The 16,949-nt window shown below is 38.3% G+C and overlaps 1 protein-coding gene across 1 annotated transcript in view; it reads right to left on the bottom strand.

Annotated features, from left to right (window-relative positions):
• UBE2U (ubiquitin conjugating enzyme E2 U) overlaps positions 1-16,949 on the bottom strand; it is a 67,209-nt gene that overhangs the window by 14,804 nt on the left and 35,456 nt on the right. The window contains exon 8 of the mRNA XM_039474196.2: positions 12,780-12,861. Within this exon, the coding sequence (XP_039330130.1) occupies positions 12,780-12,861 (82 nt within the window). The remainder of the gene's footprint in view (positions 1-12,779; positions 12,862-16,949) is intronic.

Here is a 16,949-nt window from a genome sequence, read left to right as displayed (position 1 = left end):
GTCTTTTACTAGCTTTAGGGTTTGTTTGATTTTGGTTCTCTAGTTCTTTTCATTGTGATGTTAGATTGTTGACTTGAGATCTTTCTAGCTTTTTGAATGGGTGTTTAGTGCTGTAAATTTCCCTCTCAATACCACTTTAGCTGTATCCCAGAGACCCTGGTACATTGTCTCCTGTTTCTTATTTGTTTCAAAGAACTTCTTGATTTCTGCCTTAATTTCATTATTTACCAAAGAGTCATTCAGGAGCAGGCTCTTCTATTTCCATTTAGTTGTGTCATTTTAGTGAATTTCTTGATCTTGAGTTCTAATTCGATTGTGCTGTGGTCTGAGAGACTGTTATGATTTCAGTTCTTTTGCATTTGCCGAGGAGTGTTTAACTTCTAATTATGTGATGAATTTTAGAGTAGATGCTGTTTGGCGGTGAGAAGAATGTATATTTTGTTGTTTTGGGGTGGAGAGTTCTGTAGATATCTATCAGGTCCAGAGCTGAGTTCAGGTACTGAATGTCTTTGTTAATTTTCTGTCTTGATGATCTAATATTGTCAATTGGGGTGTTAAAGTCTCCCACTATTATTGTGTGGGAGTCTAAGTCTCTTTGTAGGCCTCTAAGAAATTGCTTTATGAATCTGGGTGCTATTGTATTGGGTGCATATATATTTAGGATAGTTAGCTCTTCTTGTTGAATTGAACTCTTGACCATTATGTAATGCCCTTCTTTGTCTTTTTTTTTTGACCTTTGTTGGTTTAAAATCTGTTTTCAGAAACTAGTATTGCAAACCCTACTTTTTTTCTGTTTTCCATTTGCTTGGTAAATTTTCATCCATCCCTTTATTTTGAGCCTATGTGTGTCTTTTCATGTGAGATGTGTCTCTTGAAGACAGCATACTGATGGGTCTTGGCTCTTTATTCAGCTTGCCATTGTATGTCTTCTATTTGGCGCATTTAGCACATTCGTATTTAAGGTTAGTATTGTTTTGTGTGATTTCGATCCTGTCATTATGATGCTAGCTGGTTATTTTGCAGACTTTATTAGAGCTTGAAGTTTTAAAGAGCAAAGTTTATGTGGTTGCTTCATAGTGTCACCAGTCTGTGTACTTCCGTATGTTTTTGTAGTGGCTGGTAATAATTTTTCCTTTCCATATTTAGTGCTTCCTTCAGGAGCTCTTGCAAGACAGGCCTGGTGGTGATGAATTCCCTCAGCATTTGCTTGTGTGAAAAGGATCTTGTTTATCTTTTGTTTATGAAGCTTAGTTTAGGCAGATAGAAAATTCTGAGTTGGAAATTCTTTAAGAATATTGAATATTGGTCCCCAGTCTCTTCTAGTTTGCAGGGTTTCTGCTGAGAGGTCCACTTTTAGTTAGATGGGCTTCCGTTTATAGGTGCCATGGCCTTTCTGTCTTCCCTTGACATTTTCCCCTTCATTTCGACCTTAGAGAATCTGACAACTATGTGTCTTGGGGTTGATATTCTTATGGAGTATCTCACTGGGGTTCTCTTGATTTCCTGAATTTGAATATTTGCCTGTCTTGCTAGGTTAGGGAAGTTCTCCTGGATGATATACTGAAGTATGTTTTCCAATTTGGTTCCATTTTCCCTATCTCTTTCAATTACCCCAATCAGTTGTAGGTTTGGTCTCCTTACAAAACCCCATGTATCTCAGAGGTTTTGATCATTCCTTTTCATTCTTTTTTCTCTATTTTTGTCTGCTTGTCTTATTTCAGAAAGATAGTCTTCAAGCTCTGAGATTCTATCCTCCACTTGGTCTGTTCTGCTATCAATACTTGTGATTGCATTGTGAAGTTCTCATGTTGTGTTTTTCAGGTTTATCAGGTTGGTTGTGTTCCTCTCTAAACTGGATATTCTGGTTATCAGCTCCTGTATTGTTTTATCATGATTCTAGGCTTCCTTGCATTGAGTTACAACCTGTTCCTTTAGCTCAGTGAAGTTTGTTATTACCCACCTTCTGAACCCTGCTTCTGTCAATTCAGCCATCTCAGCCTCAGCCCAGTTCTGTACCCTTGCTGGAGAGGTACTGCAGTCATTTGGAGAAGAGGCACTCTGGTTTTCTGAGTTTTCAGCATGTTTGCATTGACTTTTTCTCATCTTTGTGGGCTTACCTACTTTCAATCTTTGAGGTTGCTTACCTTTGAATGAAGTCTTTGTGGGGTCTTTGCTGTTTTCTGCTTGTTTTTCTTTTAACCAGTAGGCCACTGACTGTTAGCAAATGTAGGGCTGCTATGGTTTGCTGAGGGTCCACTCTAGACCCTAGCTGTCTCCCTTTTCCTGTACTTAGAAGTATCACCAGCGCAGGCAGCAAAACAGCAAAGATGGCAGCCTGCTCCTTCCTCTGGAAACTCAATCCTGGAAGGGTACTGACCTATTGTTGGCCCAAACACTTCTGTAGGAGGTGTCTGGAGACCCTTGTTGGAAGGTCTCACCCAGTCAGGAGGAACAGGGCAAGGATCCATTTAACAGAAGCCATCTGGCTGCTTTTTGGTAGAGAAGGTGTGCTGTGTTAGAGGGGACCTTTCCTCATCTGGACCACCTGGCCTCTCCAGAGCCAGCAGCCTGGAACAGCTGAATCAACTGAACCACAGAGATGGTGGCCACCCCTCATTCCAGGAGCTCCATCCCAGGGTGAGATCAGAGTTCTGTCTGCAGAAGCCTGGCTGGAGTGACTGAAGGCCCCCTGAAGGAGGTAGTTAGAAGGAATGGACTGGGATCCTGCTTAAAGAAGCAGTCTAGGCACAGTCTGTCCAAAGCAGGTGTGTTGCAATTGGTGGGGAGACCCCCTCCTCATCCAGAATGCCTGGACTCTCCAGAGCTGGCAGGCTGGAATGCTGAGTCAACAGAACTGCAGAAATAGTGGCCACCTTTTCCTCCAGGAACTCCCTCCTGTCGTAGGCAGACTCAGCTTTCTACTGCTGGTTGGCTGGAACTCCAAGCTAATGGACCCCAACTTGTGAGGTAAAAGTGGGGCCCTCAGGATGGTGCTGCTCGACTCCCTGGATTCAGCCCACTTCCTATGGGAATATATGGATGGATCTGGTGCCTCACTGGGGATTCCAGGACCAGAGTATGTAAAACACCTGGGTCTGTGTGTGTGTGCATGGCTGCTCTGCTGAGATTACACATAGCTCTGTGTATTGGACCCAAGGCCCTGGTGGCAGGGGCTCGTGAGGGGAATCTCCTGATCCGTGAGATGCAAAGATCTGTGGGAGAAGCATGGTTTCCTGGATGGGGTCACACAATCACTCACTGCCTCCCTTGTTTGGGGCTGGGGATTTTGTTGGCTTCATGCCACTACCAGGTGGGCTCTCATCTCACTCGGCTTTTCTTCACTCTCCATGGGTTGAACGGATTGCCTAGTCAGTTCCAGTGTGAGAACCTCGATACTTCAGTTGAAGGTGCTAAATTCACTCGCTGCTCTGAGTTTTTTTCTTTTTTAAATTGCAAATGGATACTGAATTTCTTTTCACCTATTGAGAGGATCATATGGTTCTTCTTTCTTATACTAATTTACATTGTTCAGATTTTTCAAATGTTAAACCAAGGTTACATTTCTAGTATAAACTCCAGATAGTCGTGATGAATTATTGTAATTATTTATCATAATTAATCATGACCAAGTATAGTTTATATCACGAATGTAACCTTGATTTAACATTCAAAAAATGTAACAAATTTTAAAACTATATTATATATACATTTAGATTAAATTTACTAAAATTTTTGCACCCATCTCTTTGAGGTGTATTGATCTGTAGTTTCCGTGTACTGTGTTTGGTTTTGTTATTGAGGTAATACTGACTTTGTAACATGTGCTGGGAAGCATTTCCTTCTATTTTCTGAGTTTGTGTATATTAATGTTTTCCTTAAATGTCGGAAAATTCTCCAGTGAAGCCATCTGGGTTTAAAGTTGTCTTTGCTTGAAAGCTTTTAACTATATGTTCCTTTATTAGATATAGGATTATTCAGGCTATCCATTTCTTTTTAAATGAGCCTTCATAGATATTTCCTTTCAAGAAATTTGTTGATTTCAACGACATGGTTGAATTTATTAGTCAGAAAAAGTTTTTATTTTACCTTAATTTTAGAGAGATACTGGGTATAAGTCTATATTTAATATTCCTCTCAAGCACTTTAAAGTTGTCATTTATGATATTTTGACTTGCAGGGTTCTGGCATGAAGTTATTGGTTATTCTTATCTTTGCTCCTGTATGTGTAACATGTGGGGTTTCTTTTTATCCTTGCTACTTTTAAGATTTTTCTCTTTGTTTCTGAATTTCAACAATTTGATTATGATGTGCTTTGGTATGGTTTCTTTATATTTCTGTTTCTTGAGATTCATTGAACTTCTTGGTCTGTGAATTTGCAGACTTCATCAAATTTGGAAAATTTTCTCTCATAATTATTTCTTCAAATATTCTTTCTCTCCCCTCCTCTGGAACACCATTTATATGTCTCTTACACCACTTGACATTGTCCTATAGCTCATGGAGACTCTTTTGTTTCTTTTCAATCTTTTTTCTGTCTTTTTAAAAAGAGACTATATTGGTACACATCCAAGTTCATGGGTCATTTCTTCTGCAATGTCTAACTTGCTGTTCTTCCCACAAAGTATATATTATATTGTTAAATATTTGATTTATTTTTATTTCTAGATATTTCACTGGTCTTTCATATGTCTTCCATTTTTTTCATCATATTCGTGTTTTTCCTTAGATACTGGAGTATGTTTTGTAAGATGTATAATAGCTGCTTTAACATCTGTATCTATTAATTCCATCTTCTCTATCACTTATGGATCTATTTATATTAATTTATTTTTCTTTTGGTTGTGGGTTATATTTTCCTGCTTATTTGTATGACTTTTTTTTTTTTTTTAATGGGATGCTGGACATTGTAAATTTTAGGTTGTTAGGTGCTAAATTTTGTTACGTTTCTTTAAATCTGGTTGTCCTTCATTCTGGCACACAGTTCAGTTTGTTGTGAAAATCAGTTTGGTACCTAATACGGCCCCACTATAAAGCATAGCTCCTCTAAATTCTAGTCAGTATCTGTTAAATTATAATGACTCTCCACTCCAGCTGGCAGGATTTCCCGCTCTTTGTGAGGCTTATGTAAGTTTAAAAAATCATTAGGATCTTATATTCCTCGGGGCAAATATGACTTTAGAAAACAACGTAACTTGATTTATACCTTTTCTTCCCTATTGACAAATTTTTTCTTCAAAAAATTAAGCAGTATTTCCTTTTATATTCAACCATTTTCCTTTATATTAAAGCCACAAATTATAAAAACAAAATGTTTAGTGTCACTAAAAAATGCAAATCAAATGACTGTGAAATAAAATGTCATAATATTAAGTTAAAAAAAGTAAAATGAAAAATCCTAATGCTTGTTCATTTTAAATTTCTCACATAGCTTGGTGTACCATAAATTGTAACATGTTCTTGAAAAGGAGCTTTCCTCGTATAACAAGAAGAATAAAACTTACTGTATCCTTCCATTAGTAATTTGACTTCCGGTAACATTGACAAGTGAACTTTTTTGCTTCCTTTACATTCCTGACTTCTGATAAAATCTCATACGACTCTGGGGAATACAACCCTTCCCACCTCAATCCTACTCAGAGAACCTGAGCAAGACCTAAGCCAACCCATGTATCCTATTTCTCTGGTCACAGGAAGGGGGACTGAAGGGAGAGAAAGAGGTATAGGAGAGGGAGGAAGGCTGGAGAGAGAGAGAACCCCTTAAAATATGGGAGCAAAACACCAAAGAAAGAGTTCTATTAGGAAAAAAAAATCATATATATTTGTGACTCACATTAAAACTATCTTAGTTCATTTAATGGTGCTATAAAGAAATGCCTGAGAATGGGTAATTTATAAGGAAAATAGGCATATTTGGCTCATAATTCTGCTGGCTGGAAGACTGGGCATCTGGTGAAAGCTGTTTCCACTTATGGCAGAAGTGAAGGGGAGCCCATGTGTGCAGAGGTCACATGGCAAGAGAGGAGGCGAGAGGAAGAGGAGATGCCAAGCTTTGTTTGTTTTGTGAGACAGGGTCTTGCTCTGTCACCCAGGCTAGAGTGCAAAGGCACAACCATGGCTCATTGCAGCCTCAACCTCCTGGGCTCAAATGTTCCTCTCACCTCAGCCTCCCATTTAGCTAGGACCACGGGCATGTGCCACTAGGCCCAGCTAGTTTTTAAATTTTTGGTAGAGATGGGGTCTCACTATATTGCTCAGGCTGATCTCAAATACTTGCTTCAAGCAATCTTCCCACCTTGGCCTCCTGAAGTGCTGGGATTACAGGGTTGAGCCTCCATTCCCAGCTGCAAAGCACAATCATCTTTCCCAAGGACTAATGGAGAACGTACTTATCCACCACACTCCTCCACCCTCCTTCCCTGCCCAAGGGAAGGCATTAGTCTATTCATAAGGGATCTGCTCCCATGACCCAAATGCCTCCTGTTTTCCAACTTTGGGGATCAAATATCAACATGAGATTTGGGGGACAAACATCTAAACAATAGCATCGTATATGTTTGTAACTCATATTAAAATTCCTCTTTTTCAGGAGAGAGGAAGGGAGAAGCCCTAAGCCATGGCGTTTATTAATAAGGGAGGTTCCACTGGATTTTGTGCTACAGACAAATCCATGGTAAAGTTTTCAGGCTACATTCTGGGAGAGAAATTGATGGAATGAATTATATCCATAAGAAGGGATGAACAAAGAATATCGAATTCATAAAAATCAGTTGAAAGAACTGAGTGTGTTTATTCTAAAAAAGAGATGTAAGAGGAGGTAGGAGAAAGATATAAATCTCTTCTGAGATTTCAAGGGCAATTTCACAAAGCAGAAATGGCCTTATTTGTGTTGTTTCCAAGGACAAGTGGCAGTATTTTCTTTTCTGCCCTAATAGCCTCCTTTGAATCCTGCCTTCCACCAATCACCAAGGCCATCCCCAGGTCCTCAGTGTCTGACATGGCACCTGGCTTACTAATACCAGCTTGTTCTAAGGGAAAAGACGTGGCTTGTGGCATCTGGCAGGCCTGCATTTGAACTTCAGCTTTGTTAAGAAGTACATAACCTTAGGGAATTTTCTTTAACCTTTTCTGCACATCTTCTTTATGAAATGGAGATAATTTCTCATTTCTGGAATGGTTGACTCTCAAAAGGTGTTAGATATAAGCCAGAACCAAAGAGGATTACGGCTATTTGAATGTTTCTTGAATTACCAAGCCTCCTATCTCTAAAAAATCCAAGCAGAGACTAACTAGTTGCTCGGCAGAAGTCATTTTTTCCCCTTTGTTTATAATTTTTTCCCCGTCTGTGTTTAAAAATACAGGTAATAGTCATTCTAATGCTAATTCACTTGTTAAACACAAGATGGCAGTCAAGGTTTAATTTTGGGGAATAAAAAAGTTAGCACTCCTTAAAAATGCATTAAATATATAATTATGTAAACAGATAAAAACAATGTTTAAATTCAATAACCGTGAAAGGAAAGCACAAACATCTATTAAAAGAATCTACAATGTTTTCCATATAAAGGGGATCCAACATAGGTATTCCAAAAGAAAAATTACTTATCTTTTGTGAGTTAAAACATGCTCACAAAATCAGACACCAAAGAAATGTAGAAAAAATATGTATCCGCCCCTTAATTTAAAAGACAGGACAACTAAGTCCAGAGTATAATTTATAAATACAAAAAAGATTTTTATTGGTATTTAATATTGTACAGATGTTCTTTTTTTATATAGAAGAAAAAACTGACATTGTTTAATAATAAAATTTAATATTAAGAAAAAACACAACTTATTCACAAAAGGTAGATTTGATTGTGCTTGCACTTGGGTAGGCAATATTTTTACACTTCCCTGAACAATTTAAGCTTTTAATAAGTGCATATTAGTAGGCAAGTAAGAAGTTGTTTAGTTTTAATTTGCAAATAAAGTTTGTATTTATCCATAACCTCAGGAAAACTTGCTAATCTCTTTGTGCCTCCATTTCTCTCATTGGTAAATCAGAGATGATATCCATCTACACCTTTAAAGAATTTCTGGGGCATTGGGGGATGGGGTCTTAGGGGCAGTCATCCATTGAAAAGGAGGTTAGGAATCTGGTCTAGAGGCTGTCAGCAAGGCAAGCAAAGTGGTCTGACTTGGAGTACAGGTTGATTTGGTGTGGCTCTGAAGGAAGCTGATGGGTATTATTGTGGGCTACACTTAAGCATGTGACTATCAACTCCACAGGATGGCCAGTATGACATGAGGAAATGAAGGGAGAGTGCCTGGCATACAGGAAGTACTTAGCCATGTTAGTTCCTGTTCCCTCTATACCTCTTTGGTATAAACAAGAAGCAACGTTCTTTTCTAAAGCTACAATGAATGTAAACCACCACAAGAATTGGTAAGTTTTATTCAGACAATTTGCTAGCTGCCAAAGCTTAGGTACTGATAAAGATTTTTCTGTTGTCACAGAAGCAATCATTAGCTAGAGTATGGCAGTAAATATACGTTTAAATGTGTATAAGCAAGAACACTCAAAAGAACAGCTTTTATTGCTTTCTGATTTTATATCTTTTACTATTTCTCTGGAGAACTTAAATACAAAATACTGATTATAGATTCATCGTCTTTAGCGGAAATAAAGAATATTCATGAATAGCCAAAAGACACTCAAGGCAATAGGAAAGAAAAAAGTCCTTAGAAAGGAAAACCAAACCAAATGATTGGTTAATGAATATTTATGAGCTGCTTATAATGACAATAGGTTTCTATTAATAGTAACAAAGACTTGCAAAATTAGAGGTTTTGCATAAAATATTCATGACAGTCATTTACATTTCCAGTTTTCAATCACTGTTTCTGACTACACCGTAGAACTCTCAAAATAGAACCCTAAATCTTCACATTAATTAGAATGAACCTTAAGAGTCTACAACTTAATTTTATTTTTCCTAAAATTAACTGCCTTCACATTTGATCCTACTTCTAGTTGAAAAACCAGGGTGAGTACACATCTTTCAACTAACATTAGTTGAGTGTCTACTACTTGGCAGGCCCAGGCACCATGCTAAGCACAGAGAATGCAAAGGAACACTAACATCCTTGCCCTGGTTTCTCTTCATGAACAGATGAATTTCCACATCACACATGATCAAAGACATGGGAACAGAGAATATGGAGAGAGGATGGTGAAACTGGGAATGCCTGAGCTTGTTAGAAACTGTCTCCACAAAAAGACATTTGGGCCAGCTCTTCACACCATCCTTGTGAAGCATTTCACCAGGCAGAAGAAATGATGGAGGTGCAGTGGAGAAGGAAGAAGAACCAGAGGCATATAGGAACTACAATAAATGCAGTTAAGTGGTGCTTTCTAACCTGAGAAAAGACAAATTTTACATGTTTCCAACAGATTGTTTTTATTCTCTGAAAAGTTGGGTGGCATGAACTTCCATCTCCTCCTCTCCTCAGGACCTATAATTTATTGAATGCCTATGTGTGGTGCTATATTATTTTATATATACGATTTCATTCAAGAGATCAAATGCAAAACAACTTTGCAAGGTAGGTAAGGTTACCTCCATTTAACAGATAAGGAAACAAGTTCAGAGTAGGTAAGAATTTCTCCAAGATGTGTCTGACTCTGAAGCTCATACTCTGCCCCTGATACTGCTTCCAAAGAAAGATTTTTTTGACCTGCAAATTGAATGAGGGCCACAATAGAGTTTTAAAAGCATGAATAATAGCGAACTTTATGAGTGCTTATCATGTACCAGATACCGTTTGAAGCATTTTACATATATTAATTTTTTTAAGCCTCACACTTTCCTGGGAGGTAGGTACACTTACTACTGCCACTTAACAGATAAATCTGAGGTCCAAAAGTCAGCGACCTTGCTCAAGGTCACAGAGCTGGTAAATGGCAGAGCCAAAATTCAAATCCAGACAGTCTGGCTCCAGTGCTCCCGCACTTAGGAGCTCCCTATTCCATCTTTTAACTAGCCAAATCCTAACTCTAGACCAGCAGCAAAGACCTTGCTGATCCCAGGCAGAAGGTACAAAGCCGTAAAGAGGTCTTAGGACTCCAAATAATAGTGAGAAAACAAATTCAGTGTGGCTTAAGAATAGTGTATTGATTAATGAGAGGAGGGAAGGAAGTAGCAGGAGAAACAGGTTTCTCTTTTTCTTCAATGCTGTGCAAACAAAGGGTTCTCAATTTACATTTCCTGTTTGTTTTTTTTTTTGAAACAGGAAATTTCACCGTAAGAAAAGCCTTTTCGAATATTAACAACTGACAGATGCATAATATGGCATGCACAACACAGACCAATTACTCGTCTGCACAGATCCCCAAACCTTTTCTACTTGAGTCTCTCTGAATTGTCCTCCTTATCACACCCCATGTATTTTGATGAAACAAGACTTTTGATAATTATTTGAAAAGAAGTTGAATTTTGCCACTCTTTAGATTTTTTAGATTTTACTATACCTCTAACATTTGCATAGTCAATATTTATGCCACAATAAAATGCAGATAAATATAATATCTTTTTTAAACTGTATTTAAATAGTGGGGTTTTTGACTAATCATTACCACTGTTTCAAAGCAGCAAATATCATTTGATCTAAATATATTCTCATCAACCACCAGATGGCATAAGGTGTGAGGGTTTTATTTTGACAGGGTCACTATGCACATGATAATTTGACCTGTAACTTTGAAATAATGTATTTGGAAAAATGTTCCAGCACTCAAACAGCTCACAATTATTTTAGCCATATGTAGAAGTAGATGGATAGATTGAAAATGACGTGGTTCTACTTTTTCTAAATTTTTGGGTTTGTGGGATGTTGGCATTACATAATGAATCGATGATCAAACAAATAAAACAGTTCTGTTAAAGGAAATAAAAAAGGAAGTCATGTCAAAGCAAAGTTAACCTTATATTCTAAGTAGGTTTCTTCAACTCCAAAAGAAACTTAAAACATGCCTTCAAGAAAAAAAACATGCTTCTACTCAATTCAAGTTTTGCTTGATAAGATCTTTTTACTCCCTGTAATTAATACTGAAAGCAGAAAAGTATATCAAATGCCAAAGCTTTTCTCTACTTTAGCTTGAAGGAAAGTTGTTACAGAATCAACAGAAGAAAGAAAATCCAACTGAAAAACTCAGTCTGAACTATATGATGTCAAAGGATAGAAAAGTATATTTTAATATACTTAATTCATTAAAAAAAAATGTACTCAATTTTGGCTAGGCACAGTGGCTCACGCCTATAATCCCAGCACTTTGGGAGGCCAAGGTGAGCAGATCATGAGTTCAGGAGATGGAGACCATCCTGTCTAACACAGTGAAACCCTGTCTCTACTAAAAATACAAAAAATTAGCCAGGCATGGTGGCATGCACCTGTAGTCCCAGCTACTCAGGAGATTGAGGCAAGAGAATCACTTGAACCCAGGAGGCAGAGGTGTAGTGAGCCAAGATCGTGCCACTGCACTCCAGTCTGGGCAATAGAGTGAGATTCTGTCTCAACAAAACAAAACAAAACAAAACAAAAATACACACACACACACACACACACACACACACACACTCAATTCCTCAATTGCTACACAAATTCAAAATGCAGCACGTTATCTTTATTAATCATGTCTTTTCATCTAGAAAAGAGGGCACATGGTTAACAGTTAATCAAAGAGGTAAAAATTGAGATAAATGAGAGAAATGCAAAAAACAGGATCCTTAATTCTGCAACCTTTATAGTAGCACATTCACTGAGTACCTTGGAATCAGCACACCAGAATAAAAGACTAGCACCGGCCGGGCGCGGTGGCTCAAGCCTGTAATCCCAGAACTTTGGGAGGCCCAGCCAGGTGGATCACGAGGTGCAGAGATCGAAACCATCCTGGTCAACACGGTGAAACCCCGTCTCCACTAAAAATACAAAAAAATTAGCTGGGCATGGTGGCGCGTGCCTGTAATCCCAGCTACTCAGGAGGCTGAGGCAGAATTGCCTGAACCCAGGAGGCGGAGGTTGCGGTGAGCCGAGATCGCGCCATTGCACTCCAGCCTGGGTAACAAGAGCTAAACTCCGCTTCAAAAAAAAAAAAAAAAAAAAAAAGACTAGCACCACACAACTAATACCACAGAACTGCAGTGGCATTTTTGCTCTAACAAGATGAAGCAGAAAAACTGCCTTCAGGTGTCAAGAGACCAAAGATAAGATTAGGTTTCCTTCCTCCATGTGGTCTAAGAGTCAATGATTTATAAAGACACAATAATGTATGTTTGTATTTTGCTATATCCTTCCTCATTACATTTAATATATTTGGTTCTTGAATCAGAAATCTGTGAGAGAAGAAACAATGTTTGGAGCTACAGAAAGGATGAAAAGCTAATTGAGGATATATAATTTTTTGCTTTTTTTAAAAAAAGCCATTATTAAGTCACATGTTGATAAGGATGATGGAAATTAGAGTAAGAGAAATAATGGGGAGAATATTATGAGATTTCTCCACTGTGGATCGTATCCTATCTCCATCTTTGGCAGCCAATATGTAGCAAAGATATTTCCTTCCTGGGTTCATATGAAAGCAAGAAATGATCCTTTCCCTTATTCTTGTTCTTGTACTTAGAAAAGGGAGAACGTTGTTATTTTCAAGCATTCCTGCTGTGATTTCCAAGTTGGACAGTAGAAAGTGGAATAACAGACAATTCAAGTTAAGGAACGCATTCAAGGCACGTAATGTTTCTTACTTTAAATTCCATTCTTTATGATGCTGTAGATCCATTTTCTTCCATTTGTAATACTGTCCAATGAATTTTGGATCTTTGAGCACTGAAATTAGAATATTAAAAAAGAAGCTATGTATACATTCTTTAATAATAGTTAAAAGTTAAAAATCATTCACTTCTTGTTAAGTTGATATGTGGCAATAGCATACACTATATAATTCAAGTCATATTTCAATGCTCAGAAACTTTCCAAATTATTTGCTTTTATTGGAACATCGTAATGTTAGATATTGTTTGAAATAGGTAGATTGTGACTTGGGAGTTTTTTTCATTATAATGAAAAACATTATATATCCTTTAGAGTGTTAAATAAAATTTATAGGAGACCATTGTTTTAGACTGAGCATGTACCCTAGGCATTAACAGACCAAACCAAAATGGAGTCACTTGTGCTGTCATGCAATAAAACTGAAACTTTAAGGAAGCAGGAAAATCTTACAAACAGACCAGTTTTTTCGAAAGAAGAGATTCACAGCCATCAGTCAGAAGGGGCCCAGTCAACTTGAAGTGGCATGATAAGGAAGTCCCCTGTGCTTTAACCCTTAAAAGGAAAGTAACTGAAGTGCCTTGTGTTAAACCAATTCATTTTTTGTATTATTCTGTTTTCTTATTCCTGCTCTAGCTACCTTATGAGAACTAACTGTTCTGCTGTGCTCCAGAGAGCACTTATCTATTTTTAAGATGAGATGCTGCCTGATTCATGAATTACTAATGCAAGCCAATTAGCTCTTTAAATTTATTGAAATACAGCCTAGCCAACATGGTAAAATGCCATCTCTATGAAAAATATAAAAATTAGCCAGGCGTAGTGGCACACGCCTGTAATACCAGCTACTCAGGTGGCTGAGGCACAAGAGTTATTTGAACCCAGGAGTCGGAGGTTGCAGTGAGCTGAGATCACACCACTGCACTCCAGCCTGGGTGACAGAGCGAGACCCTTTCCCAAAAATAAATAAAAATTTAAAAAGAGAAATTTTGCTTTTAGCAACAATAATGAAGAGAGTATTAAAATAACTCACATAAAACCCAGACATCATAGTTTAACAAAATTCTAATTCAAATTGAAATTTTCAAGTTGGAAGTGACATTAAAGACCTTGCTTGATCTTTCACAGAGCCAGAATCTCCAACAGATGATCATCCAGGCTCTGAACGAATTACTTGTCAACCACAGAAAATGCATCACTTTGTAGTTGGGAGACTGCCCACTCCATTGGCAGGTAAGGGTTACAATGTCCTTCCTGAATCTGACAGCAGCGAGTTTCCACTGGTCTTGCTTCTAACCTCTGGAGTGACACTAAGTTCATCCCTCTCCCACAGGAGACAGCCCTCTAATAGCTCACAGGGAAGCCTCAGTTCTTTCAACTGTTTCTTAGGATATGCTTTTCTAGAAACTTAACCATCCTTAATTTCCTGGTGATAAACTCTTTGATGTTCCTATTAAAGTTTGTGTCTAGAACTGGATCAACTGGTTTGAAGCAAAGATGCAAAGGGGCTTACTACCTCGCTTGCCCTGTGCACTATCAATTCAGCTCAGACCCGCATTAGTGTTTTCTGGAATTCACATTACATCACCACTGGCTCATAAGTTTGTGGTTAATTACAAGCCTACACCTCCAATCAAATTCACATAAGATTTATTAAAAGCCTACTATGTTTAAGGCACTGGTAATTTTTACATGATATATTATTAAGCCAGATCACATGCCCATATGTACTTCATCTATTTTCCTATTTTTTATTATTGTTTTGAGCTTAGCTTACGGTCTTGAACTATTTAACCAGCTAGATGCTCTCCACCAGTCTTGGCCTTGTCTGAGGCCACCTCTTCTTCTCCTCGTCTTCTTCTTCCTTCTTCCTCCTCCTCCTCCTCTTCCTCTTCCTCTTCTTCTCTTCTTCTTTTCTTTTTTTTTTTTTTTTTTTTTGAGATGGGGTCTCACCCTGTCACCCAGGCTGGAGTACAGTGGCATGACCATAGCTCACTGCCACCTCATGTTCCCGAGCTCAAGGGATCTTCCCACTCAAGACTCCCAAGTAGCTGGGACTATGGGCACATGCCACCATGCCTGGCTAATTTAAAAATTTTTTTTGTAGAGATGGAGTCTCACCATTTTGCCCAGGCTGGTCTCAAACTCCTGGGCTCAAGCAATCCTCCTGCTTTGGCCTCCCAATTGGGATTACAGACATGAACAACCATGCCCAGCCTGGGCTTTCTTCTTAATAATGATTAATTTACCCCTTTTAGTTTGATAACATTTGCCATTGGAAGAAAAAAAAAATTGTAACTGAATAGTTTCCTTTTTTACATGATTTTCATGAACAATGTTTTTGTCTGTTCCTTAATTTTCTTGCCTCAAACAGATGTAAGCACACATACATGCATATTCTCATAGACTTTATTAATACTTTTTATTGGTATTTGAATATATACTCCTCCCTTCCATTAAATAAGTAAATCTTAGCTCCCCAGAGTTCTTGTGAGGTTGCATTATTTCCTTTAGATGATTATAATAATTAACATTAGCAGATTTTTTGTTTTTTTACAGTCTCATTCTGTCGCCCAGGCTGGAATGCAGTGGTGTAATCTGGGCTTACTGCAACCTCCACCTCCCAGGTTTAAGTGAATCTCATGCCTCAGCCAGCGAGTAGCTGGAATTATAGGTGTGCACTATCATGCCTGGCTAATTTTTGTATTTTCAGTAGAGATGAGGTTTCACCATGTTGGCCAGGCTGGTCTCAAATTCCTGGCCTCAAGTGATCCACCTGCTTTGGTCTAAGTCAGGCGTCCCCAAGCTTTTTACACAGGGGGCCAGTTCACTGTCCCTCAGACCATTGGAGGGCCGCCACATACTGTGCTCCTCTCACTGACCACCAATGAAAGAGATGCCCCTTCCTGAAGTGCGGTGGGGGGCCGGATAAATGGCCTCAGGGGGCTGCATGCGGCCGTAGTTTGGGGACACCTGCTCTAAGTGTTGGGAATACAGGCGTGAGCCACTGCATCCAGCCAGAATTTTTATTGTATGCTGGGCACATGTAAAATAGATATGGTTACCATTAGAATACCCACTGTACAGGTGGGCAAACAGACAGAGAGAGGTTGATTAATGTCTTCTCATTGGGACTCTTCATTACTCTTGGCTAAAATTTAAAATTTAATCTCTCACGAATGCTATTTCCTTTTGAGGTTTCTATTTAAGGATAATTCATATCTTTTCTTAAACTTTTTGAGATTGCCTTTCCTCATTTTATATTTGAATATGTATGGCTGTCTCTTCCTTATATATTATGAAATCCCAAATGACACGGTCATCTTTCCTGAATGGTCCCATTAGTTTTATATCATTGACTCATTTTCTTCATTGCTTTCTCCATCATCTGAGAGATGAAAATGCCACAGTACTTTGTACAAACTTTTAACACTTCTCATATTTTATCCCTATGATTTTTTTCACTCATCTGTCTCCTACCAATTGCCTGTAAACTCCCTGAAGAGCTTAACACAATACATGTCTTCTTGTCTCCCACGCATAGCCAATTGTCTAAATATAGAAGGTGCTCAAGGAATGACACTGATTGGAGAGAAATAATCAAAGAATGAGGACAGGAAACAGAGAAGAAAGGAGCCATGTAATTTTAGCAGAAGTTCTTCAAGTTGAAATTCCTTCATCACTGTGATATCTTGCACGTGTGGCAGTTTTGTTGTAAGCTGTGGTAGGAAAGCATCCTCTGTTGCCTCCACCGTATAGTTCTTCCTTTTCTGTTGTGCCTTCTGCAGATTCCAGGGCATTGCTTCTACTCTGCTTTTTTTTTTTTTTTTTTCTTTTCTGTGACACTCCTCTTGTCCAACATCTGTACAGGTTGCCCTGAATTTTTTTTCCACTACAGAATGGTCACATCCCAAAAAGAATAATAGCACCGACTTGCCTCAGCATGCTCTATTTTCACACATGCTCTCTCATGCTAACCATAGAGCAACATAAAGTAGGATGGAATATTTTTGTCAATCAATAGAAATGAAAACCAAAGTACAAAGAGTTAAGTGACTACCTTAAATTCACTTACCTACATATGGCAAAACTGATACAAGGCTAAGGAGTTTCTAACTTCTGACATCATGCTCTTCCCACTAGGG

This window comes from Saimiri boliviensis, chromosome 11, assembly GCF_048565385.1.
Source record: "Saimiri boliviensis isolate mSaiBol1 chromosome 11, mSaiBol1.pri, whole genome shotgun sequence".
Classification (NCBI taxonomy): domain Eukaryota; kingdom Metazoa; phylum Chordata; class Mammalia; order Primates; family Cebidae; genus Saimiri; species Saimiri boliviensis.
Note: the sequence above shows the minus strand (reverse complement) of the source record. Positions and strands in the feature narration are given on the sequence as shown.